At 59.3% G+C, this 26,191-nt stretch overlaps 1 protein-coding gene across 1 annotated transcript in view; it reads right to left on the bottom strand.

The window, feature by feature from the left end:
* Positions 1-26,191, bottom strand: part of LRP1 (LDL receptor related protein 1) — an 81,050-nt gene continuing 54,859 nt past the window's right edge. The window contains exons 42-89 of the mRNA XM_039223123.1: positions 25,034-25,223; positions 21,305-21,509; positions 20,719-20,911; positions 19,856-19,981; positions 19,514-19,642; positions 19,127-19,246; positions 18,804-18,917; positions 18,362-18,511; positions 18,154-18,276; positions 17,729-17,845; positions 17,416-17,544; positions 17,024-17,146; positions 16,789-16,929; positions 16,516-16,706; positions 15,809-15,992; positions 15,619-15,704; positions 15,319-15,438; positions 14,601-14,788; positions 14,258-14,463; positions 13,569-13,757; positions 12,838-12,986; positions 12,320-12,413; positions 12,083-12,199; positions 11,714-11,833; positions 11,261-11,383; positions 10,998-11,123; positions 10,472-10,588; positions 9,701-9,807; positions 9,481-9,613; positions 8,279-8,398; positions 8,044-8,166; positions 7,581-7,721; positions 7,337-7,471; positions 7,145-7,264; positions 6,007-6,275; positions 5,280-5,458; positions 4,676-4,782; positions 4,300-4,416; positions 3,668-3,844; positions 3,381-3,521; positions 3,104-3,277; positions 2,691-2,852; positions 2,101-2,275; positions 1,809-1,910; positions 1,593-1,657; positions 1,393-1,483; positions 1,154-1,298; positions 1-995 (exon numbers count right to left, since the gene is read on the bottom strand). Of these exons, the coding sequence (XP_039079054.1) occupies positions 855-995; positions 1,154-1,298; positions 1,393-1,483; positions 1,593-1,657; positions 1,809-1,910; positions 2,101-2,275; positions 2,691-2,852; positions 3,104-3,277; positions 3,381-3,521; positions 3,668-3,844; positions 4,300-4,416; positions 4,676-4,782; positions 5,280-5,458; positions 6,007-6,275; positions 7,145-7,264; positions 7,337-7,471; positions 7,581-7,721; positions 8,044-8,166; positions 8,279-8,398; positions 9,481-9,613; positions 9,701-9,807; positions 10,472-10,588; positions 10,998-11,123; positions 11,261-11,383; positions 11,714-11,833; positions 12,083-12,199; positions 12,320-12,413; positions 12,838-12,986; positions 13,569-13,757; positions 14,258-14,463; positions 14,601-14,788; positions 15,319-15,438; positions 15,619-15,704; positions 15,809-15,992; positions 16,516-16,706; positions 16,789-16,929; positions 17,024-17,146; positions 17,416-17,544; positions 17,729-17,845; positions 18,154-18,276; positions 18,362-18,511; positions 18,804-18,917; positions 19,127-19,246; positions 19,514-19,642; positions 19,856-19,981; positions 20,719-20,911; positions 21,305-21,509; positions 25,034-25,223 (6,794 nt within the window). The 3' untranslated portion in view covers positions 1-854. The remainder of the gene's footprint in view (positions 996-1,153; positions 1,299-1,392; positions 1,484-1,592; positions 1,658-1,808; positions 1,911-2,100; positions 2,276-2,690; positions 2,853-3,103; positions 3,278-3,380; positions 3,522-3,667; positions 3,845-4,299; positions 4,417-4,675; positions 4,783-5,279; positions 5,459-6,006; positions 6,276-7,144; positions 7,265-7,336; positions 7,472-7,580; positions 7,722-8,043; positions 8,167-8,278; positions 8,399-9,480; positions 9,614-9,700; positions 9,808-10,471; positions 10,589-10,997; positions 11,124-11,260; positions 11,384-11,713; positions 11,834-12,082; positions 12,200-12,319; positions 12,414-12,837; positions 12,987-13,568; positions 13,758-14,257; positions 14,464-14,600; positions 14,789-15,318; positions 15,439-15,618; positions 15,705-15,808; positions 15,993-16,515; positions 16,707-16,788; positions 16,930-17,023; positions 17,147-17,415; positions 17,545-17,728; positions 17,846-18,153; positions 18,277-18,361; positions 18,512-18,803; positions 18,918-19,126; positions 19,247-19,513; positions 19,643-19,855; positions 19,982-20,718; positions 20,912-21,304; positions 21,510-25,033; positions 25,224-26,191) is intronic.

Here is a 26,191-nt window from a genome sequence, read left to right as displayed (position 1 = left end):
TGGCCTTTTACTTTTTTTTTTTTTTTACAATTTTATTTATAACAATATCTGTGTTATTTAGTTGTAAAGGAATTCAGCAAAAATTATTAAAACGTTCATGTTCCCCAAAGCGGGGCTGCCCGCTTACCCTTTCTTGGTGTGCCCCACCTCCTGCTCATCCCCAGGGGAGGGAAGAGGGAGCTGGGGCACTGTTTACCAAAGAAAGTCTCCAGCCCTGGGAGCCACGCCTCCGGGGACACTGGAGAGGGGGAGGGCCTGTCTGAGAGGGGTATTGAGCATGGCATCTCACGTGCCCCTAGAGTTGGGGGCTGGAGCATCGAATGGCGTCCCCCAAGAAGAACTAAAAAATTCCATCCTTTTCTTGCTACTTCAGCCAGAGCCAAATCTTCCAGACAGGGGCAGCAAAGGACTCTTCCCTCCCCAGAACTGGCCCTCAGGTTGCTGGGAGGGATACGAGTGGGGTTGGGGTGAGAGAGGGGAGAGCCTTGACAAAGTGTCTTGAACAGGGAGGGGGGCAGCACCACCAGCTCTCCCAGTGGGGGTGCATTTTGGTGGAAGGTGGGAGGTGGGTACCTGTGAGCTGCAGGAGCCCCCAGAGCCCTCCCTGCCCCCCTCCCTGAAGGCAGCATAAGGGGGGTGCTGAGGAGCAGGCAGGAAGGAGGAGAACGGAAAGAGATAATACTGTGCTCGCTTGCTCACTTGCTCACTCACATATAAAAAGTAATTCCTTCATTTTTACATTTATACACCCCGGCAGGGCCGGGGAGGGGCTGGCTGGGCAGGTGGGGGCTCGTTGAAGGACTTCTCTGGCAGGGGGCAGGAGGTTCTCTGGGGTGAGTCCAGTGGTCAGGGCCCTATGCCAAGGGGTCCCCTATCTCGTCCTCAGGACCCCGGCCCAGGAGTTCTCGCTTCTCATCCGTGCTGGCCAGGGAGTGGCGGCTGCTGTGACCACCCATGTAGAGTGTGGCGTACACAGGGTTGGTGAAGTTGGTGGGCTGCAAGGTGACAGAGGGTTCGGGTGGGGCTCAGGGGATGGGATCTGTGGCCCAGGCGCCCGCCCCCTACCTCCATTCCATCATCTGGTTCAATGTCACCCCACCCACAGCCTCTTGTCCCTACCCTGGAAGCCTCCTCCTCTGTCTTCCCAGCCCACCTTGTCAGGGTCCAGTGCAAAGTCAGCATCCAGTAGGCCCCCTACATCGTCAGGCTCCCCGCCTTCATACATCTTATAGGTGGGGTTCCCAATCTCCACATTCATGGCCCCATTGGTCATCCGCTGGTGCTGGAAGCCCTTAGCCCTGCGGGAGGCAGGATCATAAGCGGGCAGGGATTCTAGGAGGGCGAGGTTAGGATGATAAATTAATAGAATTTTCCAGACTCTCCACAACTTACCCTCGGACTCGCCGCTTGTACCAGAAAACCACTCCGGCTATCAGAAGCACCAGCAGTAACAACAGCAGAGGGATGAGGATGGAGGCCATATCTGGAGGGGAGGAGGTAGGAAATTGAGTCAGAGAGGCTCACGGAAATGAGGGCCAAATCCCCCTGCTCCGGGTCCCTGAAGCTCTGTCTCCCCATCCCCTGCCACCTACGTCCAGGCTGCTGTTGGCTGACCACCTGCTCCTCACACCGGGGTCCCGCCATGTGGGGTGGGCACCTGAAGACAGAAGGGGCATAGCTGAGGAGGCATGACCTCCACAGTCACGACTGCCAGGGAACCGGGAGGGGCCACAGGGTCTGTGTGTCACACTCAGATTTGGGGAAGGGGTAGATGGTCTAGGTCTCAGAAAGGCTCAGGCCCAACTCACTGGCACTCAGGCATCATTTTGCTGTTCATGGTACAGGAACCACCATTGCTGCAGTGGCCAACGCAGGTCAGACAGCTGGGGGCCACCCGGCCATCAGAGCAGCTGCAGGAGGGAATGACAGGCTGGGTGGCTGGAAGGGGGTGTCTGAGGTGCTGAGGAAGGGGTGGGGCTGGGAAGGGGTGTCAGAGACACTGAGGAAGGGGCAGGGCAGGGAGGAACAGGCCAGGGAATGTGAGGCCGGGGCTGGGCAAGGTCAAGGCCAGGTGGAACTGTAGAGGCAGGCCCCACTCACTTGCAGGTGACATCCCCACTCTGCTTGTTGACCACGCAGGCTCCATCGAGACAGCGGCTGCACTTGTTTACCTCGCACCTTGGCCCCTCGAAGTAGGCGGTGCAGCGGCACTGCCGGGAGCCGTCGGAGGCCATTTGGCACGTGCCAAAGTTCTCACAGTAGCTGGAGCACTGCCCTACGGTTGGGGAGGTGGGAGAGGAGGTGCCTCAAGCCCCATCCTCATGAGGGTCCTCCACAGGTTGTGGGTGGGGGGAACTGGACACTAAGGGGACTCCTAGGTCTTTTGGGTGACTCTCAGTAAAAGCTCCTCCGGAGCCCTCTGCTGCCCCCCCTCACAGATTTAGAGTATAAGGATGTCCCCAAACAGCCTGACGGGACACTGCTTTGGCTTGACTAATCCTGATGCCAGAGGGCTCACCACCTTGGGAGAAGTGTGCTGATGCCTCTACACGGGTGGGAGGATCACCTTGAGACTGCTTGAGCTGCAAACGGCCTCCCTCACCAGAATCTGCCCCTTGACCATCACCCTTGGCTCTAGGCCCCGAGCTCCCCTCATCCCCTCCCTTGGGGCCCAAGGATGGCTCACTCACGGTACTGGCAGCGGTCACCCAGGAAGCCAGGTAGGCATCGGCACTGGGGCTGGTTGCCCTGGTTGACGGTGCAGGTGCTGTTGTTGGCACAGTAGCCCGCACACACCTGCTGAGTGCATTTGGGGCCCGTGAAGCCTGTGGGGCAGCGGCACGTGGGCATGCCTGGCGGGAGAAGATGTGTGAGCGGGGCCGTGGCCGGCCCAGGTGCTGTCCCCACTGCAGGGGACCAGGGCTGGGAAGGCATGCAGCAGAGGAGCGGGGCCCTGGGGCTGTGGGCTGCGGGCAGGAGGGGCGGCGGAGGGGGAGCAGGATGGGGCAGGGGCTGGGGATCCACAGAACCCGCAGGCTGGAGCGGTGAGAGGCTGGCGCTGAGGAGCCAGGAGCCGTCTTGGCAGAAGAACTGAAGGCCGTACCGGAGGGGGAGGCAGCGCAGGTGCCCCCGTTGCGGCAGTACTCCCAGCACTGGTCCAGCTCACATTTGTCGCCTGTGTAGCGGGGCTGGCAACGGCACTTGGGCTGCCTCCGTGCATTGAGGAAGCAGCTGCCGCCATTGAAGCACTGCAGGTTACAGGTTCCGGGTCGAGGAGCTGCGGGAAGGACCGTCAGCACACAGAGCCAGGGCAAGGGGGGCGCTCAGGGGAGAAGGTGCTGGAGCCAGGGGGTGGGGACCCAGAAGGGGCATGGACATACCGTCTGGTGGGGGCGTGGGCGAGGGCACAGCCACACAGGTGCCATTATCCAGCCGCTTGCCATTGGGACAGGTGCAGACGGGCCCACTGGGGCTCAGCAGGCAGAGCCACTCACACTTTTTGCGGTCACAGGGGTTGGTCACTGCAGATGTGGGCAGGGGTGGGAGGATGCTGAGTCTTGCGGACCCAGAATGTCCCTGCCACGGTGCTCAGGACCCGAGGCTACAGCCTGGAGACTCTGCCCCCAGGCCTTCCCGGGCCCAGACTGGGCCGTCCCTCTGTGCCTACCTTCTGGCTGTTTGTGTTGATGGTACAGGACCACATCGGAGGCGTGGCTCAGGCCCCCTGTCAGGTTGATCAAGGGGCTGTGTCCAAACTTATGGATCTTGAAGACACGATTATTAATGTAGGTGACGCCATAGATGTAATCCTCGAAGACATCGATGCTGAAGGGGTGACTTAGGCCTGGGGAAGGAGGTAGACTCAGAGGGGACTCAGGCCCTGGTCACTCTCCAGGACACCAGCTCCTGTGGCACCTCAAACTCAACACATCCCAAACAAAACTCCCCCCAACCTGTTCCACCTCTGGTGGCCACTACTGGCAAAGGTCCCATCAGCCCTAGACTCCTGCGGTCAGGATCGACTTCTGCTCCCTCGCCCCACATCTACTAAACTCCTCGTGCCACCTCTGTTGCTTCCATGCAACCCAATACTCATTGGCAGAATGAGTGAATGGGTGAGTGGGCCAGAGGGCGCAGGGCTGGTGCACAGGAGTCCAGCGGGGCTAAGCCTGGAAGGCAAGTAGGACTGCTGGGGCCAGGATGAGGAGGATGGCGGGTGCTGGGTGAGGCCTTTGGACTCAGTGGGGAGGATAACAGCCCCGAGGGCAGGGCTGGCTGAGGCTGCTCTAGGATCCTGACCTCGTTTGCTGTCAGCAGCCACGATGGGGTCCGTGCCGTTGAGCCGGATGCTGCCGATGACTGAGAGCTTGGCATCTGCCCAGTATAGCCGTTCATTGTGATAATCCACAGCCAGACCTGAGGGGAGGCAGAGAGCACAGTGGAGGACCAGCCTCTCCCACCCCAGGCTCGGGGTGGGGGTGGGGGAAAGCAGAAGTGTTTCCACGTTTGGGGCAGCTCCACCCTGTTCCCATGACCACTCCCAGTCACTTCTAGGAAAAGCCTCCATAACTCATTGCCTATTCCAGTCCAAGCCCCTTTTCCTCCAAGCTTTAATGTGACTTCAGGCTCAGCAAACCCACCCCTTCCACATCCTTTGCCCCCTGCCTCCACAGACCTGTGGGCCATTGGATGTTGTCCTGTACCAGTGTCTCCCGGAGGGTCCCGTCCATCGCTGCCGTTTCAATTTTGGGGTGATTCCCCCAGTCTGACCAGTACATGGTGCTGGAAAAGGAAAGAACTAAGTAGGACCTGAGGCTGCCAGAGAATGCTGAGCAAGATGGGCCACTAGGTTGTGGCTTGGGCACAGGGACTGTTGGGCATTGGGAGGGGAGTGTTCTGTCTACCTCCTCCAGAGAGAACCAGGGAGTCAGCTCCCTGATCAGGTGAAGGAACTTTTACTCTGAAACTACAAGATGCCGATCCAGAGACATCAAAGTGGGCAGAGCTGCCCCCTGGAGCCAAGGGGAAGCCCAAACTTGGTTGCTCACGATGGGCGGGCAAGTGGAGGGTCAGGCCCCTGCCTGAGCAGCCCGGCTGGGGATTCTGGGCAAAGGCAGCACTGGGGAGCACCAATGATGGAGGTGGCCTGAAGGCCCAAAGGCCCAAGGAGGACTCTGACCTCTGGGCGGTTTGGAAGGGGAAGGACACACCTGGGGATGCTGGGCACCCACCCCTGCCCCAGAGGCTTCCCTGGCCTTCCCCCCGGGACCCCCGCACACCCCCTCAGTGGGTCCACCACAATGGCGTGCGGCTCATCGATCATGCCCGAGATGAGTGTCTTGCGGTTCTCGCCCTTCATTTGCGCCACCTCGATCACATCTCGGCCTGAGTCAGTCCAGTACACGTTCCCGGCCACCCAGTCGACGGCAATGCCCCGTGGCATCTTGAGCCCTGAGATCTGAGTGTGGGGGGTGATAATGTCAGGGGCTACCACCTTTGTCTTGCTGCCCATTATCCCCACCTGCACCTGCCAGCTTGTCCCTGCTAAAAAGTCATCCCAGACTGAGAGCTTGTTCTCTGATTTTGAAGAGATTCAATGGACACTTACCTTATGGGCTATACTTAGAGCTTCCATATGTTTTGCTGGATGAGATATTATTACTTTGCTCTACTGAGGAACAAAGGACCAAAGAGGTCAAATAGGTGGCCAAAATTGACATAGTCGGTGGCAGTGACAATCAGGAACTGGACGTGGCTCTCACGCTGAAGGCCAGTGTGCCCATCGTACCCTGCTGCCTTGGGCTGCAATGTGGCAGAGCCAGCTACGGATAGTTCTCATTGCTCTGTCCACCTGTCGTGCCCACAGCATAATCCTGACTGCCCTTGCCCTTCAGTTTCACCTTTTGCCCCCTTCCACTGTCCTTTTCAAACCCTGCTCTGAACCATCTGCTCTTTGCAGTCTTCCCGTCCAATCTGTGTAGATCCCATCCCAGGAGGGGTGCTCACATTGAGGTGGGTGACACCCCGGTCAATTTGTCGCCGGTGTCGGTTGGAAGTGGTTGGAGGTGCGGCAGGTGGCAGGCTGCGGTAGGAGATGGTGCCTGTGTGCCAGTTGGTCCAATAGACACGGCCAGCCTTGACATGGACATCCATAGCATCAATGCGGACACTCTCGTCACCCTGGAAGGCCTGCTCGTAAGCCGAATGGGGGTGACTGGGGAACAGGCTGCGGATTTCATTGTCGTCGGCGATGTATAGGACCTGATACTCAGAGCCTGGAGGGGCAAAAGGCCAGGTGTTGGGTACGGGAAAAGACAGGGGCAGGAGGTCAGGGCTGGGGGATGCTGGGCGTGGTGCTCGCATGTGCTCCCTCCTCTCCTTCCCTCAGCTAGTCCGATAGGACCTGTTCCTCCAGGAAATCTTCTCTGCCTCTCCAGCCTCAGGGACTTCTGCCTCCTCATTGTCGCTGGTTGCCACATGATGTCTGATATGTGCTCTTGGGCACACAAGCATGTGGGGGTGTACATGCACTGGCATGGAGGGATGTAGGCAGGCACCGGCACGTGAGCACACCTGGCTGTGTGTGGTGGGGCTGTGTCTACATACATGCCCTCATGTGCACATGGACGGGTGTACACAGGCAGGTGCAGGCGTGTGTCAAAGCGTATACATGTTACCAGCCCCGCCAAAGGTAAATGAGATGATAGTCGTGTTAACTTAATGAAGGGAAACCTTTCATGAGGCGTACAGACATCAAATCATCACCTGTACGCAGTAAATATCTGACAGTTTTGTCAATGATATCTCAGTGGAGCTGACAATAAGAAGGGGCTACAACATGATGGGTGGTGATGCGTGTCTGTGTGCTCTCCTTCTGGGAGTGGTGGGTGAAGAGGCACATTGGGATGTGTTTGTGCTACCCTGACCCCAAACTTCCCCACAAGAGCCAGCTCCCCAACCAGCACCCTGTGCACCTCTGCCAGCCTCTGTGCTGCTGGTAGCTGTGCCTGGGGGTCTTGCCCTCCCCTCTTGGGCATGGGCGTGCCAAGGGGAGCATGTCCATCCACGTCAGCCCCGTGTACACGCTGGTGTCGCATTGCGTCGCCCACTCTTTCTGCCCTCCTTCTGGCTGGTAGGCTGGTACCTTCGGCCTTGCAGGTGTTGTGAGTCTTCATGAAGTTGCGGGCGCAGCTGCAGAGGTGGCCACCCTTGGTATTATTGCAGAGCTGCGAGCAGGTGCCGAAGCGCAGGCACTCATTGATGTCTGCGGGTTACAGGGGAGGGTCACGGAGAGCCCGGGGTTTCTGCCCGCCCCCTCTGAGTCCCGCCTTCCTACCCTGGCATCCGGGCTGGCCTGGCACAGTGTGGAAGCCAGAGCGGCAGGCGCAGTAGGCTGCTTTCTCGGTGCGCACGCAGCGTGCCTCATCCCCGCAGATGCTGGCATTGGTGGCGCAGCTGGTCAGCTTGGGGTCTGTGGGGGACAGAGTGGGCCTCTCTCCTGAGCCACCCTAGGCCTGGGCCTGGGTTCTCTGGCCCTCCGCAGGCCCCCCGCCGCCAGCACCCCAGCACACAGGGCTCACCGATGCTGCAGTCCTCCTCGTCAGAGCCGTCCCCACAGTCATCGAACATGTTGCAGCGCAGCGAGGAGGACAGGCAGCGTTGGTTCCGGCACAGAAACTCCTTCTTGTCTTTGCAGTGGGGGGTCTGGGCCGTGGGGGGCTCTGGGGAAGGTGGGAGCTTCAGATCTGGATATTCACCACCTCGGGGCCTCCTCCCACAGACCCCCTCCTCCTCCCCAGGACTGTTTGTCAAACTTCGGGGGATGCTCCACCTCAAGACCTAGGGCACCGAGGAGCCCCCCTACTCCTGTCTTCCCCAGGGGCCTTTCTCTCCCAAGGAAGGGCCCCCAGACTCCCCGAAATGGATACTTCCTCCCCTCCCCCCACCGGCTGCAGTTCCTGCCTCGCCCGCAGCCACCCACTGTGCAGTACCCAGACTATCGCCCCCGCCCCTCCAGGCTTCCTCCACTGACTCCCTGCTCACCACAGTCCTCCTCATCAGTGCCATCGCCGCAGTTGTCGGTGCCATCGCATTGGCGCCCGATCCACAGGCAGACGCGGTCGTTCTTGCAACGGAAGGGCCGGTTAGGAGGGCACACAAACCTGGCTGCAGGGGTGGGAGGGGACAGAGCCAGAATGAGCCTTGAGGGCGGGCCTGGAGCCCGCCGGGACCGTGAGAGCCCCGCCCCCCGCCCCAGGGCCCCGCCCCCCAGCCTCACCGCACTCTTCCGGGTTTTCGTCTGAATTGTCCCCGCAGTCATCCTCGCCATCGCACTTCCACGCCAGCGGCTTGCACAGTGTGTTGTTGCACTGGAACTCGTCCAGGGGGCAGGTCCGCACTGGGCGCGGGGGGTGAGGGTGGGGGGCGGCGGGCAAAGAGTCAAGAATGAGCCCTGGGTCCCAGGCTGGCTGCTGGGGGCAGGATCTTGGGGGGAAGACCCTTCCCGCCACAGGCGGTGGCCCAGAGGGGTCACCAGGCAAACAGTGGTACAACCAGAATTAACCCAGGTCTCCTACTTTCTTATAATTTTTTAAAATGTCTTATTTATTTCTGAGAGATAGAGAGACAGCATGAGCAGGGGAGGGTCAGAGAGAGGGAGATACAGATTCTGAAACAGGCTCCAGGCTCTGAGCTAGCTGACAGCACAGAGCCTGTCGCGGGGCTCGAACCCACGAACCGTGAGGTCATGGCCTGAGCTGAAGTCTGACGCTTAACCGACTGAGCCACCCAGGCGCCTCCCTGGGTCTCCTACATTTATATCTGCTGGGCAGCAGAACAGAACTGCCTTCTCTGGTATTTAGGGGAGAAGAGGCCTTTTTGTGGAAGCATGCACAGAGAGGTCAAGAGCACCCTCTGTCTTTGGTGGCTGTGGCAGGGCACTGGGGCCTACTGTAGTTCAAGGGCAGGCATAAAGGGGAAGCACTGGGCTGGGAGTCAGGAGAGCCAGGTTCCAGCCCACCAAGGCAGAGCCAGCATATCTGTCCTCACTGCTGGGTGGGTCTCTGCTCTCAGCCCCAGACTTGTCTTACCCAAGCTTCACAGTGTGGCCTTGAGCACTGAGCCCAGCCCGGTTAGCCAGGGGCAGGCGCTGTTTCCTTGTGCCAGGAAAGCAAAGTGAACAGGGACTTTGTTTCTCAGTGCAGCCAACTGCCCTGGAGGACTTGTAGGGTGGAGCCTGGGTGGTCACAGCCAACAGGCCTCTGCCAGGTTTTGGTCCAACGGGCCCCTTGACTAAGTGCCGTTGTGGAGGGCACAACCTGTCCCGATATGTACCCAGAGGCCCTGTGTGTTGTTCACTATATCTCCAATGCCTAGAACGGTGCCTGGCACGTGGCAGGTGCTTAAGAAATGACTACAGGAGACAAAGAATGAGGTGAATGACGGCCACACGGTGGGGTGGGGGTGGGGGGAGGGCCTCACCGCCAGTGCCACAGGCTTCCTCGTCACTGCCGTCCATGCAGTCAGCATCTGCATCACAGCGCCAGCGCAGGGGGATGCAGTGCCCACTCTTGCACTGGAACTGGTCCATGTCACAGCGGGGAGTGCAGTCTTTCTGTGGGCACAAGGGCAAGCATCTTGGTCAGATCTGGGCACCCCTGTAGTTCTGCCCTCCCTCCCTCCTTCTGCTCTCCCTACACACCTCGTCTGAGCCATCTGCACAGTCATGGTCCCCATCGCATTTCCAGCGCCCAGCAATGCAGCGGCCATTGGCACAGGAGAACTCACTCTCGGAGCAGGGCCGAGGGGCTGGAGAAGGACAGGGGAGAAACAGGCCCCAGGAGGGTGGGCACAGGGACTCAGCCCTTGGGGTATCTCCAGCCCTTGGCAGAGCAATACCGCCCTGAAAGCCACAGTTGACTGGCATAATGACCACACCAGCCAACTGGCTGCCCTCATGGGTTCAGCTGGGTATAAAGGGGGCTCACACTTACCCCTCTGGGGCAGACACACAAGAGAGGGCATGGGTCCCTGGCTCTGCCCTCGGGAGAGACTGTGTGTGGGGGATGGAGGGGAACAGGAGAGGGACAAGACCACTAAGACAAGCACCAGGGTTTAGGGAGAGGCCAGTAAAGGATGATGGGCCGAGGCACAGCACGGGGACGGGTGGGCTCTAGGGCAGTGGCAGGGGGTGTGGTGGGAGCAGGGGCACATCAGAGACACCTACCTCTGCAACCCCGAGAGGACAGTGTGAAAATGGAGAGAAACATGAGATGAGGTGAAATGGCACAAACTCAAATACACGACATGGAGAGGGGAGGGGTGGGGTGAGCAGGGAGGGGGCACCTGACCCCCAGCCCTGGGAGGCAGCCGCCTGCCCCGGTGCAGCCTGGCGGAGGCAGGGGTGCTGAGGAGGGAGGCGCCCCAGGTCTGTAGGGGTGGGGTGGCACGGGAGTGTGGTGGGGGGACATACTGCAGCTCTCCTCGTCTGAGTTATCCCCACAGTCGTTGTCATAGTCGCACTGCCAGCGCCCTGGCACGCAGCGGTTGTTCTTGCAGCGGAATTGGTAGGGCTCACAGGTGCGCTCGTCTGGGGAGGCAGGATTGGGAGGCAAACACCAGGCCGTCAGGGAGGAGTGGGGACGGGCCTGAGGACCTCAGACACGCATGGGCGGGATGGCCAGCCGCGGGGGGAAGATCAGCAGGGGAGGCCAAGCAGTTGTTCTGAGATTCGAGGAGGCGGGACAGGAGTGGGAGGAGCTGCTTGGTGGAGGGGATTAACAGAGCCCCCTCTGTTAGGGGGGCAGAGAAGATTCTGCACAGGTACGTGCTGGGGAGGTGCTGGCGGAGGCCGGGATGGGAAACGGAACAGGACGCGGTGGGCCAGGGACGGGCCTGGGAAGCTGCATGCCCGGCCACTTGAGCCCAAGTCAGCAAGTGGCCTGAGTCCTGCCCGTGCTGGCTGCCTTCTCCTGAGAGCGGGGTGTGGGGGCGCTCACCACACTCTTCCTTGGGCTCGTCGGAGCCGTCCCCACAGTCGTCCTCTCCGTCACACTTCCAGCGCGCAGGGATGCAGCGGCCAGAGTCCTTGCAGCGGAACTCATCCACTCCGCAGGTCATCTGGGCTGCAAGGGGGCAGCTGGCGGTGAGGGGGAGGGTCCTTGCAGGAGCGAGCTGGGAGGGCGAGGGAGTGGCCCCTGGTCGCCTGGGGTCGGGGTGGGGTGGGAGAGGAGGTGGACTCTGGGGGCCCCAGCCAACTCACTGCAGTTGGCAGGCTCATCGCTGCCATCCACACAGTCATTGTCCCGGTCACAGACCCAGACTCGGGGGATGCAGCGCTTGGTGATGGAGCACTGGAACTGGTTGGGGGCACAGGTCACTTCGGCTGCAGAGTAGGGGGAGAGAATGAGGACCTGCCCATTCTCCCCCCACCACAGTTCGAGATCACCATTTTCTCCCTCTTCTGAGCCCTGGCCCTGGTCCCACCAGCAATTTCTTAGAAGAAAGGGACAGTTTGTCTCCATTGTTGGTGCTTTTTTGTTTTCTGAATCTGCATCTTTTCTGAGCAAACCAAGTCACACGCTATATAACTTATGTCACCTATCTAAGAACATTACTGGACAGCAACGTGGCCCCGAGAAGCAGCAGTGGGCAGGTGCCAATTTGCATTGTGTCCCTGGCGCCCCGCCCCCTGCCCACAGCCCCGGGCACTCACGGCAGTCCCTCTCGTCCTCCCCATCTCCACAGTTGTCCTGCCCGTTGCAACGGAAAATGCCGGGGATGCAACGGTTGGTGTTGGTGCACTTGAACTGACTGGGCAAGCAGACGTGGATATCTGTGGGAGGCAGGGAGGAGGGTGAGGTAACTGATGGGGGGCAGTGGATTCAGGGGCAGGGAGGGGGCACCTCATCCCCTCAGTGGGAGCATGCAGGTTCAGGGCCTAGAGCAACAGGAGTCCAGCCTAGAGTGGAGGCTGCCGTGGGCTGAGTTTCCTTGTCCTTGGAGTTCAGTAAGGAAACCCCTAGGTCCTGGGGAGGGAGAAGCGGGGGAAAGGAGGGCAGACAGTGGCTGGGCAGCCCTTTACCGCAGTTGGCCTCGTCACTGTTGTCCTGGCAGTCATTGTCCCCATCACAGATGAAGGCAGGGTTTGTGCAGATGCCTGTTGAGCACTGGAACTGTCCGGGGCGGCACTTGAACTCGGCTGCCAGGAGGGGAGCCTCAGAGTCAGAAGGGCTGGGGCTGGGCATGGCCACTCAGAGCCTCGAGAGTCAGGTTGTCCCTGGCGCAGGGCCCTCTTGCCACCCCTGCTCTGGGCACTTACGACAGTCCGGGGGCTCGTCTGAGTGGTCCCCACAGTCGTCCTCTGTGTCACACTTCCACCAGAAGGGGATGCACTTGTCGTTCTTGCACACAAACTGGAGGGCAGGTGGGGGCAAGAGGGGTTGGTGGGGGTCTGGGGAACTCAGGAGGTTTTCTTTTGGGGGGCTGGGATGTTTCAAAGAAGCGGGAGGGTCAGGGTATTTTGTGGAGGTGCTGAGCTGGATGGAAGGTTGGGATATGATGAGTGCGGGAAAGCCAGGTGATGGGGGATCTGTGTGAGGGTCTGGGTGGGGGGTACTGGTGAGGGAGGGTCAGGGTTAGGGTGTGGGGGTGTTTGTGTGAGGTGACGGGTATAAAAATATTGCTGTGGGGAGACAAGAGGTAGGCAAGAAATGTGGGGGTGTTAGCGTGGGAAAACCAGATGCGTGAGGACATTAGAGCGGGTGTTGGGGTCCGAGGAGTAGTGGAGGTTGGGGGAACGAGGCATTGGTGAATGGGGGTCAAGGGGAAGAGCCTCACCTGGCTTGCGGTGCAGTTGGACACACAGGTGCGCCCGTCGCTGCCCAGGTAGAAGTTGGTGGGACAGGCGCATTTGTGGCCCCCACCGGGGGACAGTAGGCACAGGTTGCTGCAGCCGCCATTGTTGACCTTGCACGGATGATTGGGCACTGCCAGAGAGAAAGTGGCTAAAGGGCAGCCGACTGGACCCAGGAGATGGGCCAGGGCTCTCTGAGCCACTGCCCTCTGGCAGAATGAGGGCGGCACCCACTGGTGCCACATTTTCTGGTCTTCCGAAGGCTGCCTAGCCTACTCTATCCTGGGCAGGGGCAGGACAGATCCAAATCCTACTCGTTTCGGAGGAAGCGGAAGCCAGAGAAGGGGGACGACTCTTCCTGAGGTCCCAGGATCAGACCAGCCCTGAAGCCTCACACACTGCCTTGCCTGTGCCTTCCCTCAGGTATGGCCTGCCTGCCTTTGGGGTCCTGCCTTGGCGGTCCGCACCTGGACCCACCCTACCTGACTGGCCTCAGGGGCTTGCTGCTTCAAGCCTCCTGGTCTGGACCCAGGCTGGGCTGCAGCTCCTGAGAGCCTGTCTACAGCCTCGCTAATTTCCCAGTGTCTGGCAAGCAGTGCTCAGGCCATGCGAAAGAAGGGGTGGGCAGGAACAAGTCCTGCGGGCCCATATCCTTCCCCGGGGGCCCTGCATGCCAGGCTCACTCTTGGCTGGCTCCCACCCCTTGGCTGCTCACCATCTGGCTGGCGCAGGGCGTGGAAGACATGCAAGTCCATGGGCCGGTGCAGGGTGCTGATGAGGAGTGTCTTGTTGGTGCCCGTGGTCTTGTGGGCTCGGTTGATGGACTTTGTCTCCCAGTCTGTCCAATAGACGTAGTCCTCAAACAGGGTCAGTGCGAAGATGTGTGGGATGTCCTGGCTCAGCACTGCGGACGGGGGAGGGAACAGGCCCAGCAGCTGGTTAGCACCTTCCCTCCTTAACGTCCTTAACCCTGCAACAACCCTGTGAGGTGGGCGCCAGCCCCCATTCCAGATGGTTAAGTGGCTTCCCAAGGTCGCACAGCTAATAAGTGGCAAAGCTGGAACTCAAACTCAGGCCTTTCTGACGGCAGGCTCCTGCTCTGTAACGTGAGAGGATGCCCTGTGCTGAAGCACCCCACCCCCAGGCCTCCTACTCCTATCTTTCTTGGGGCCCCGAACTGCGCATGAGAAGGGACCCCTCTTTCTCCTTCAGACGGTGGCCCCATGCCTGGGCTTGTCCAGGGGGTGTATGCCGGGGTGCTTTGGATCACCAGGCCCCTGGTGTCCTCGGACCACACTGTCTGACTTTTAATCTTATTCTTCCCCCAAAGGCCCGATCCTTCGTAGTGAAGACCCCCCACCTCCCGGGGCTGCTGTGCCCAGGCAGCCTCACTGGCACACTGACCGACGTGGCGATTGGAGCCATCCAGGCTGGCAAACTCAATGTAGTCCTCACGGGCATCAGCCCAGTAGATGCGCTCGGTGACGTAGTCCAGTGTCAGGCCGTTGGGCCATGTGATCTTGGTGTCCACGATGACACTACGTCCAGACCCATCCATGCCTATCCGGCCGATCAGTGAGTGGTCACCCCAGTCTGTCCAGTACAGGTACCTGGCAGGTAGGTGGGCAGTGAGCCCCCAAGAGATCCAGCGACTGGTCCCACCAAGAGCCTGCAGGGAGGCTGGGCCTGGATGCCTGAGCAGACTGCTTACTTTCAGGGGCTCCCCCAACCCTCCTTGCCCTCGTACCCATTCTGCACGTCCACCACCAGAGCCCTGGGCTCACGGAGGCCAGAGCTGACCAGCACCGTCCGGTAGGCCCCGTTGAGCTTGGACACTTCGATGGTGTCCCGGCCTTTGTCACACCAGTACAGGTTGCCACCCACCCAGTCCACAGCCAGCCCGTCAGGGTTGCTGAGGCCTGTCCGATGCAGCACCTGTGGGCAGGGGCAGGGAAGGAGGAGCTCTGGATGACCAGGGGTAGGACCCTCAGTCTCTCTGGGGCCCAGCACCCCCCAAGTATGAAGTAGGGCTTCCTCCCCCAGCTTGGCAGGGAGGACAATGGGTGGAAAATGCCCAGCCCCAGGCCTGGCATCAGCTGAGGCTCTAGGAGAGGGGTCTCCAGATGAGATATACTGCACCTCAAACCCCAAAGTGCCTAGGGGCACGAATTTAAGAGAGGGCAGCCATTAGGGGGAAGCTACTGATAATGAGGGGAAAAGCAGGAGGAATCTCCTAGACCTCACTCTCTGAGCTTGGAGGAGAGAGAGGGAGAAGCCAGGACAAAGAGAGTTAGGCAGTGACTCTGTGGGGAAGGAAGAGGAGGAAATAATTCAGTGGGATGTGAGGGGTGAAGGGGAGATGGCCTTGAAACAGAGCAAGCCCTCTGGGGAGGGATGCTGTGGCTGGATCCCTGGCCTCCAACCCCAAGTTTGTCTGCTGAGGGGTGGGCTGCCCCTGGCCTCACCTGCACATTGCTTCCGTTAAGGTGCATCCTTCGGATCATGCTGCCCTGGGTTGTCACGTCCGTCCAGTAAATCATCTGCTCTCGGTAGTCAAAGTCCAAGGCGACGGCGTTGTTCAGGCCCTGCATGTGGGGGGGTGGGGGTGGAGGATGACTATAGGGTCAGGATGCGGGTGGCTGGAGAAGTGAGTAGGGGGTGACGAACATCGGCCCAAGAGGGGAGGCTGAGGGGGCTGCGAGGGGCAGGGAAGGTAGCTCTGGGCCTAGAGATAGGGGTGGGGTGAGGAGGGCCGGCTCTGGCACCTGCTTCAGCAACGTGTAGTTGGAGCCATCCAGGTTGAGCTTGCGCAGGTAGTATCGGTTGGCAAAGATCAGGAATGGCTCCTCATCTGCAGACAGAGTGTCCTGGCTCAGCTCCCAGGTGGGCCATGTACTGGCACCCCCGGCTCCCAGCTGCCTGAGCCATGTGACGCCCTCCCTGTGCCTGTCTCACCGGTCACTGCTTTGCAGCTGTGGGGGTCACCGCCACGGGGGGCATAGCCCTCCACACACAGACACTTGTAGCTGCCATGGGTGTTGATGCAGCGCTGGCTGCAGGGGAAGGTGGAGCTGCACTCATCCACATCGGCACACGTCCGGCCGTCGTCCTTCAGGCGGAAGCCGGGGCGGCAGCGGCACTGCAGGCACAGGGAGCCTTGGGTTGGGGAAGGGGCCTGAGTCGGGGCCTCCTGCCCTGGAGCCGGGAGCTCCAGTTCCCTCCATCCCGGGGATGCTGGCTGGCTCTGCTGGGGAAGCCCAGCCTTGAGGGGCAGGAGGCAGGCAGCAAACAGATACTGAGCAATCTGGCTCTCACTCCAGCTAAACCACTGCAGTGACCGATGACCACCCTGTTTCTGTCCCCAGAGGTCGATGCTCAGGCCTCATCTTATGTGACCCGTGAGCATTATCTGACAGAGCCGGTTATGCACCTCTTTCGAGGTTTTCTTCAGATGGCTGTTCTCCCATGCCAGCGGCCGCCCCTTCTTGGGCTCCTCTGCCAGTCCCCCACCACCTCCCTGCCACTGCCACTGCCACTGCCCAGAGAGCTTCCTGGCAGAGCAGGTGCTGAATGAGCCCTTGAAGGAACAAACGAACGAATGCGGGATGGAGAAAGGGGCTCCAGCCAGCTGTGGGGGTGTGGAACTCCGGGGCGGGGCACACCTTGAAGCCAATCTTGAGGTCCTCGCAGTCCTGGCTGCAGCCACTGAGCTTGCGGCTGAGACACTCGTTGACGTGGCAGCCGCGCTCATCCGAGCCGTCACCACAGTCATCCTGGCCGTTGCAAAGCAGCATCTCGGCCACACAGCGCCCACTGCTGCACAGGAACTGCGAGGAGGCGTTGCACTTGTGCTCTGCAGGGGGTGGAGGGGCGGGTCAGGGGGGCCATTGGGCCAGGGATGGAGGATGGGGAGGGGGCTGTGTGTCCAGGCTCACCTGAGCTGGTGCAGTGCGGGTTCTTGGGGGCCTCGTCACTCTGGTCGTGGCAGTCGTTTTCCCCATCGCACTCCCACTGGCGGGAGCTCAGACAGCGCCCGTTGGCACAGCGGAACTCGTTGGGGCCGCACGTCGGGTACTCTGGGGGAAGAGGGGCCCGGTGAGGTTGGGAGCTCGGGCACAGGGAGGGTAGAGCACACCCCTGCCACCACCCCAAGGGCGGTCCTGGGCTCACCACACTCAGGGGACTCATCGGAGCCATCGGCGCAGTCACGGTCATGGTCACACACGAAATGCTTGGGGATGCACTGGCGATTCTGGCACATGAACTCGCGGTCATCACAGGTGCTGTTGTACACTACGGAGGGAGACAGACATGGCCCCTCAGCTCCCACCTGACTAGCTGACGACGGTCACCTAGGCCCTTCGTGTGGTCTGAGTGGCAGAACAGGCAGAGCACTGGATGGAGAATCCAGACACCCATCTGGGTTGTAGATAGGGCTCTGCCACTGACCAGCTGAGGGACCCCTGCTGAAGCACTTTCTCTCCTTGACTTCAGTTTCCCCTACTGCAGAGAGAGACTGCTGCTTGCTGCCCGCCCCACTCCCCAGGGCCGCTGCCACTCACAGCAGCCGGCCGTGACGCTCTCGTCGGCGCCGTCAGCACAGTCCTTGTCACCATCACAGAGCCAGCGCTCGGGCACACACACGTGGGTTCCCGGGCAGGAGAAGGAGGAGGGGCCGCATGTCTTGCCTTCTGTTGGGGGGACAGGGAGCTGCTGGGAGCAGGCGCAGTGGGCCGGGCAGCTGGGGTGACATTCCCACCACTGTGCCGTCCCTCTTGTAGTAGGGCATGTGCATGTGCAGTGTGTGTGTGTGGGGTCCCTCGGGTGGGTCCCTCCCTGGAGCACCTCCCCTGCCCGATCCCGGCCACCCCTCACCACAGTGAGCCGCCTCATCCGAGCCGTCCCCACAGTCATCGCTGCCATCACACAGCCACTGCTTGGAGATGCAGCGATGGTTCTGACACTCAAACTGGGCCTCCGAGCAGAACTTGTCTGGGGCAGGTGGAAGCCAAAGTGAGATGGGGGGAGGGAATGGCAGGGCCCTGAGCTGGGCGGGCAGGTGTAGGACGGATGGGAGAGGGGCCACAAGGCATGGCCTCGTGGGGGCCCGCATGAACTAGAGAGATGCCCTGCAGGGGTGGGGCCTGGGCTGAAGGCCCTGGGTGCCCTTCTTCCAGGAGGACATTTCCTGGGAGGCAACTGAAAGGTGGGGTGTGGACCGTGACTCGTGGCTGTGGTGAGGCCTCTGCCCACGCGGGTTCTCTGGGCCCCCAGCCTGGGCGGGCCCTGTGGTCACTCACTGCAGTGGGTCTCATCCTCGCCGTGTTCACAGTCGTCCTCCTTGTCACACGTCCAGCTCATGGGGATGCAGCGCCCACTGGGGCAGGCAAAATAATTCAGGGGGCATCGGGGGCGCTTCACTCCTGGGGGGAGAGGGAGGCATGAGGGCGCTGCCACCCTCGGGGGCCCGCTGCCCGCCGTGCATCCAACCCAAGGCTGGTGGTGGACCTGGGCAGTCGCGCTCGTCACTGTAATCCCCGCAGTCATTGGCGCCGTCACACACCCAGCTGGGTGCATAGCAGAGGGAGGTCCGCTCACAGGGCTGGAAGCGAACCCCTTTCACCCCCAGGCGGAAGTAGCTGCTGCAGTCGGTGGCGCCTGGGGGGGCAGGAATGAGGGGTGACAAGAGGTTCCCTCTACTCTCCCTCCTGGGACAGCTTCTGGCCTGACAGTGGCCTTAGTGTTTTAGAAAGTCTCACTGTGTCCTTCGGGGCAGGGGGTGTTGTCCACCCCTTCCACTCACCCCAGGGAGCCCAGGCCTGGTGGGGGCCACACAGGCTGTGAGGACGACAGAGGGGCCAGAGGGATGGCAGGGAGGCACCCCAGGCAGGAGGCGAGGGAGCAAGATGGGAGAGAGACTACAGGGCACCCGGGAAGGGGCGTCACTCACTGCAGTTCATCTCATCGGAGGCGTCCTCACAGTCCACAAATTGGTTGCAGCGGCTGGAGTTCCCAATGCAGGTGCCATCCCGGCAGCGGAATTCTCCCACTCCACAGGCTGTTTCTAGAACAGCACCCACCCAACACCATCAGGTCACAGTCTCCTGCGTCAGGGGCAAGAGTCCCCAGGCCAGAGCTCCTGGCCCAAACTGCCTGCCCAGGGCCACCGAGGGGTGTGCTGAAGCAGGCCCCATGGGGGCTGGGAACCAGAGCTCAGCAAGGGTGGGGTGTGGCAGAGGTGGGGGCCTGAGGGCCGGCCCGGGTCCCACTCACTGTTGCAGGGAATCTCTTCGGAGCCGTCCCCGCAGTCGTCTGCCCCGTTGCACCACAGCATATTGGACACACAGCGCCCGTTGTTGCACTGGCGGAAAGTCTTCTTGCAGCGGCGGGAGTCTGCGGACAGACGGTGAGCAGCCGCCAGTCAGCGGCAGCGACAGGAGGGGCTGCCTCTGATGAGAAGGCATGCGCTTGCTCCCCTGACAAACCGCTCAGCACTTCGAGGGGCCTGGCCCAGGGCTAAACTCCTCAGCCGTGGAATGGGTCATGGAGCTTTGCTCCCTCACTCCCACACCCTGCCAGACTGGGGGCTGAGGCCTTCGACTCTGAAGCCAGTGGGGAGGGAGGAGGGCTGGAGCACTGAGACTGGAGAAGACCCCTTACTACAGTAGGATGGCTTCTCGTCAGACTTGTCCTTGCAGTGGGAGACACCATCACAGGTCAGGCTGAAGTTGATGCACTCGCCGTTGGCACACTCGAACTCGTCTTGTGCTCGGCAAGAGGAGTTCACGGCTGTGGGGGCGATGTTGGGGGAGCTTTGTGAGCCAGGACCCTGCGGCCTTGCATGTCTCTACCCCCTGCCCCCCAGAACTGAGGTCATCCTCAGTTTCTCCTAGATAAAAGTCTTCCGGAGGCTGGGCTATTGGAGTCTAGGAGGAGATGGTCCCCAGTGTGTGCCCAGAGTTCCCCCATCCAGTGTCTCTCCTCCGTCATTCCCTCTCTCACCCCGGCAGGTGAGGTCCTCTTGGAGGATGCGGCCCCCTCGGCAGGAGCAGTTGACGTGGCCTTGGTGAGTGAGCAGACACAGGTCCTGGCAGCCCCCGTTGTTGATGCGGCAAGGGGAAAGCTCACCTGAAACAAGGACAGAGGACAATGGGCTAAGAGTGTTCCCAGCTGTGCACACACAAAATGCCCACACCCATTCACACAGCTTCACTGAGCTCCCCAGCCCCTGCCCTGGCACAATGGCACATGGCTGGGGGACCAGAAGAGGTGCTAAGGGAGGGCCAGTGAGAGTGTTGGGGCTGGGCCTGAGGTTGAGGGTGTGTGTGCTCTTGTGGGGGGGTAGATATGGGCTCGCCACACAGGCTTGAGGAGAGTCAAGTCGAAGGAGCCTAGTGGTGGAGCCCTGGAGTGTGTGCAAGAAGTGTGGAAAAGCTGTGGATCTGTACAGGGCCCCTTGGCCAGGCAGGCCCAATGTGGGAGTGTCTCTGTGCACATGCACATTCATACAGAGTGTGGGGTAGGCAGAGCCTGGGGTGTGTGTGTGTGTGATCAGGCTCTGGGAGCACATGTGGCTCTGGGTAGGATTAGGGCATATGCTGGGGTGTCCAGGTGAGACCAGCTGTAGTGTGGTATGAGCGTGCATACGTGTGTGCACGCACACAGATGTCTTGAGGGAGCTGGAGTAGACAAGTATTAGTGTTTTGGGTTTCTTGGGGGTGAAAATGTATACAGTTGTGTGTCTGCACATGGAGGCTCTGGGAGAACAGGACCAGGGTGTAGTGTGTGTGTGTGTGTGTGTGTGTGTTTGTGTGTGCTGGCACCAGGGGCAGGAGAGCAAGGCAGGTGGTAGTGGCCCTACTCACAGCTGTTGGTGTCATTGGCCACGGCGATGATGCCCATGGGCTGCTGGGGGATGTCCACGCGCAGCAGCTTCATGTCACTGCCCACGTACTTGTTGGCCCGCTGCACAGCCCGCCGCACCCAGTCGGTCCAGAAGATGTGCTCCCCGTACACAGCCAACCCAAAGGGATGGACTGGCTCGGACTTCAGGATCACCTGTGGCAACAGCATTAAGCCTGTCACAGGTAGGCTTGGGCCTCTTGCCCCAACGCCCTCCCCCTGCAGCTGCCTCCAGGGGCAGGGGCGCCTGGCTTGGCCTTGATCCCAGGATACAGTTGCAGAATGAGAAGGACCCACAGGGGCATCTTGCCGTCTTCATTTAATTGATGAGGAAGCCATGTCTGGACAGGATGAGGGTTGCACAAGGCCACACAGCTAAGCGGCAATGTCAGTGCCTCATTCTCCTAAATCTTCCCACCACATGGCTTCCCCCTTTCCCCTTCTGCTGCTCCATACCTGGGCAATCTCTATCTTGGCTGACCAGTCGTCCCCTGACCCCTGATCCTAGCCTGCCCCATGCCACTCATTCCATCTGCCCCACAGACTCACATAGCGGTGGGAGCCATCGTACTCGCAGCGCTCAATCTTGTCTAGGGTGGCGTCGGAGAAGTAGAGCTTCTCAGCACGGTGGTCGATGGCCAGGCCATTGGGGGTGCGGATGTCCTTCTCGATGAGAGTTAGGACATTGGCCCCTGACAAGGCCGCCCGCATGATGCTGGGGTGCTGCTCGTTCCAGTTGGTCCAGAACATCAGGCTGGGGGAAGACATGGCCACGGGGATCAGGACTCGAAGCCAGGGAATCCGCCATAGAGGGCCCAGGCCAGGGTAAGGAGTCGACCAGAACCCGAGGGTCAGCCAGGGTGTGAACCATTTCTCAGCACAACAGGCAAGCTCATAGCCACCCAGGCCAACACAGCCCTGGTGCCCAGGAAGGGCCTAGCTGCTGCACAGTTGGTGTGTGTGTACGTGTGCACACATATTTCTAAGTATCTGTGAAACGGCCATCTGTGTTTACTGAGAGACCGTGTAGCCAGGTAAGTCAGGCTCTGGGTTCCCATTCTGGCTCTGCGATGTACCAGTTAGGAACCTCAACAAGTGACTTAACTGTGCCTCAGTTTCCTCCACGAGGTAGGGATTATACTATTACCTGCCTCATAGAGTGGTTTAAGAGTTAAAAGACTATTAATATTCATCTAGTGACAGCTGGTAGATGCCACATGAGTATTTCCTATTATAGTAAAACCTTGGTTTGCAAACATAATTTCGTTCCAGAAACATGCTTGTAATCCAAAGCGCCCATATATCAAAGCAGATTTTAAGAGCCCTTGGCTTAGTTGTGATTATGTGACATTCAGCATCACGTACGACTCATATTGCAAGACATCACTCATTTATCAAGTCAAAATTTATTAGAAATATTCGCTCGTCTTGTGAAACACTTGCAGAACAAGTTACTTGCAATCCAAGGTTTTACATATTTTATTCTTAGGCGCTTTTCACCTGGCATTCAGGAAATCCTTGTGAGTATCTAGTGTCTCCTAGTCCTAGGGACGCATGGACCCTACCCTCAAGAAGTTCTTGAAAACTACCTTCTCCATAACTTAAATCTTTTGCACATTTGGAGTCTGAGTCCCAGCTCTGCTCCTTCCAAGCTCTGACCTTGAACCAGCCTCTTGTTTCTACACCTCGGCCTCCTCTCAGTAAAGGAGGTGGTGAGATCCGGCCGTGCCGTGTTCCTTTTGGGGGTGGTGACGCTCCAGAGACTTCAGGGCTGGTCAGGCACTACACTAGGTGTGACAGTGGGGTTCTCAGACCACCTGCATTGGATCTTGATTCCTGGGTCCTCTGTCGCAGACAGTCTGGGGCCAGGGAACCAGCATGTCCCATCATTCCCCAGGTGAGCTTCATACACTCTGGAGTTTGAGACCCATCTAGCTTCATCTGTTCTCTGGCTATCTCATAGGACCTGCTTCCTCCCGCCCATGCCCTCTGCCTTCTGCTGCTCTGGACACAGAGCTGTCTTCAGGCTGGTGGTCCTGTCTCTTCAAACCTCTCCAGGCCTCTTTTTAACACCCTCCGCCCCCCGCCCCCCCCCCCAGTCTCTCCAGCACATTTGAGTTCTGGCCTCCTGCCACTATACTTCCACTTAGGAAGGTGCTGGCTACTCCCAAGTCACTGGGAGCTCTCGAGGATAAGTCTCTGATTTTAAAGGCCCTCAGCCTGGGGAAAGGGGTGGGGTCCTGGATGGCTCTTGGAATCAGCATGGGAGTTTGGATGGTGGCATGATGCCATCAAGAATGGTAGCATCTCTCCCTGGCTCCCACAGAAGAAATGGAGGTTCCAGGGACAGCGGCTAGAGTCATCCTCCCTGCCTTGCTGGTGCCCAGCCAGGGACTCCCATGCCCTTGGGTAGAACCCAGTTCACTCTGCAGTGGGAAGTGGCTTTCCTTCTACCATGACAAACTGTTATATGTGGAAGAATGACAGGTCCTGCAACTGAGGAGTCCAGGTTTGGTAAAACCACTCCCCAGGAAGTGGGTGGCGGGGCAGGGTGGGGAGAAAGGGCTTTCCTGAGGGGTAGGCTGTCAGCAGCCAGAACTGTGAGCAACCTGGAAACCGGGGCCAGCTGTAGGGGAGGCTCAGCAGGAGGTCCCTGCCCCTTTCATCACATTGTGCCCTCCCCCCCCCGTGTCTCCAAAGCACTTATTCCTTCTGGCTAGGACAGGGTCTCCCAGATTGTTGAGCCCTTTCTCCCGCACCCTGCCCTGGATTTAGTGCACCCACCATCCTCCAGACCCTGGCTCAGCTGGGCATCCTTGAGGACATGTTTCTGGTATCCAACCCAGGTCAGGTCCTTCTTACACACCTAAAGCTCCCTGTAGCCTCATGGCCAGTATCAAATATGCCCGAGGCAGAGCCAATGTCCATCTCGTCCTCCCCTCGATCCTCAGCACATCATTGGTTCTCAAACGCCACTTGCTGAGTGAATGATGGGACCCCTAGGCTGAGAGCAAAGGAATTTGGCAGGCAGCCACGGAGGAGCTTCTGAAGACACAGTGCCTCACCATATCCAGATTGAGGATGGGAGGCAGGCAGGGGTGCTCAGGAGCACTGCCCTTCCATGGAGGGTCCAGGCCCCTAAGGGACACGTCCTGAGGCCAGCCCAAGACAGGTAAAGTCACCAAGGGTCACAGAGGGCAGATAGGATCTTTGTCATGAGCCAAGTACATGCAGGCCAGGGTGAGGCAGGCCAGCGACAGAGGGCCTTTGTCCTGGTCTACAGGGCCAAGTAGGCTGGGCTAGGGCTGAACTCAAGCGATATCAGGGTGAGGAATCTAGGTTCAGTCGGTACACTCACCATTTCTAAGTAGCTGCTTTTGGCTTTTGTTTGTCCCTTAGTTTCCTAGCAAAGCTCTGGGAAAACATTCCAAGTGCTGCTAAATTCTGGGGAAAACAGTTTTGCGTACATGTGGGCCAGGGTTTCTAAGGTGAGGAGGCAGTTCACTAGAGGACCACACCATGGGAGCAGGGGCTGCCCTGCAGGAGAACAGGGCAGGTAGAGATCAAGGGCATGTGCCACCTCTGGGTATTTCCTCCCAGGTCCTCCTGACTTGTGCTCCAGACTCCCTTGCAACCTGAGCCCAGCTTCTGGGGTCTCCCTTGGACCTGATCCTGCTCCCCAGAGCCCTTTGATAGGGCACTGGGGAGGCTCCTCATAGTCGCTCCCCGCCTACAGCACTCCCTCCTCTGGCTCTTGCTCAAAGCACTGCCCTGTGTCTGGGCTGTCCTTCCCTGGCCTTTCCACTTCTAGGTGCCAAGCCGCCGCCTCTGTGGGGCCTCATGGTCATCACGTATAGCCCTGTACTGGTCTCCATGCTTCCCAGCACTATGGTTTCTCTCCTCAGCCAGGTCAAAGCTTCCGGGCAACAAGTGTTCAGTGAACAATCTTGGCCTGAAGCTTGGAGTCCCAGCAACACAGAGAACCTACTATGTGCCTTGAACATGGACTCTCTGATGAATGAATTGACTAATCACTGAGACAGAACTGTCCTTCACAACCCCTCAGCCCGATCCTCCCCTTGGTTCGGGTACCTGAAATATTGTTGTCATATTACAGGTGAGGAAACTAAAGCTCAGACAGTTCAGACAGCTGGTCCAAGGTCACAGCAAGGAAGTGGCTGATCTCAGGTGAAAGCCAGCCTCTCCTACTGCTTCACCCCCCACCCGGGGCTGCCTGGAGCAGTTTCTGCCACCCACTCCCTACACCCAGCAGCTCACTTCTGACATTCGTCCAGCACAAAGGCTCGTGGGTGGTCGTCTCCAGACATGGTAATGACCGTCTCGCGCTCGAAGGCCCCTGGGCGGGTCTGGTCTACTGTGTGGCGGGTGATGGTGGATGTGGTATAGCTTGTCCAGTAGAGGGTGTCCCAGCCACGGTGATAGGCCAGGCCCTCCACAGAGCCCACATCTGCGAGGAGACAGGAGCAGTCATAAGTTGGGATGCAGCCAGAGAGCAGAGCTGAAAGGGCAACCGGGGCATGAACTTGGGGACGGCCTGGAGTGCCCGTTCCTCTGCCACATGTGGGAACCAAGGAGCATGTGGAGACACAGCCTTGGCACCCCAGCCCCTCCTGTCCTTCCCTATTTTCTACCCAAATGATCCATGGTCCATCTCCCTGACCCTCCTTCCTGCTTCTCCCCACAGCTGGGGAGAATTGGCTTTATGGATTTTAGTAAATCACATCCGACTTGGTCTGTATCGGATGGGAGCTTCCTGCTTAACAAGACCTGAACCTGGATTGATTTGCAGACACCCTAAACTCAGGTTAAAGAATTAAGTGCACAATGGGTAATAGAACCATAGCCTAAGGGAAAAAGACTCCCTAAAAAGGATTTTAGTGGCTTCTAGCTGTATGACAGCTGTGGTTGCCAGAAGGCTGCATTAATAGAAGTATTGTGGCTTCAACAATGACCTGAAGGGAGGGGACGGTTCTTGCCAGTCTCTCCTGATCAAGTTACGATCACAGGGTATCTAGTTTAGCTTTGGCCACGTTTTTAGACAGGCATGTGGATTGGACTGTGTGGAGCAGGAAATGTCCAGAGGAGGGTCAAAGAACAGATCTAGGTTTATCATCGCTGTATACCAGCCTTTAGAATAGTGTCTGGCAGGTCTCCGCGGCCAGGATGAATAAATAAATGAACAAATGAGTCAAAGGACCCTGGGGCATCCAGGCTGGAGAAGAGAAAACTGCAGTGGGACAAAACAGCACGTTTCACAGAGCTGAAAGGCTGTCCTGGGATGACAGCTCTGGCTCCCACTACTCTCTGCAGGGTGCACATGACGCCTGTGCTGAGCTGAGTGTTCCCGCCTGCGGTTCAGGTGATCCCGTCTCACTATGCAGATAAGAAATCTTGGACGGCCCGGGAGACTTACGC

The sequence above is a fragment of the Hyaena hyaena genome, unplaced genomic scaffold (genome assembly GCF_003009895.1).
Source record: "Hyaena hyaena isolate Hyena2069 unplaced genomic scaffold, ASM300989v1 scaffold_1279, whole genome shotgun sequence".
NCBI lineage: Eukaryota > Metazoa > Chordata > Mammalia > Carnivora > Hyaenidae > Hyaena > Hyaena hyaena.
This window is presented reverse-complemented; position numbering and strand designations above follow the sequence as displayed.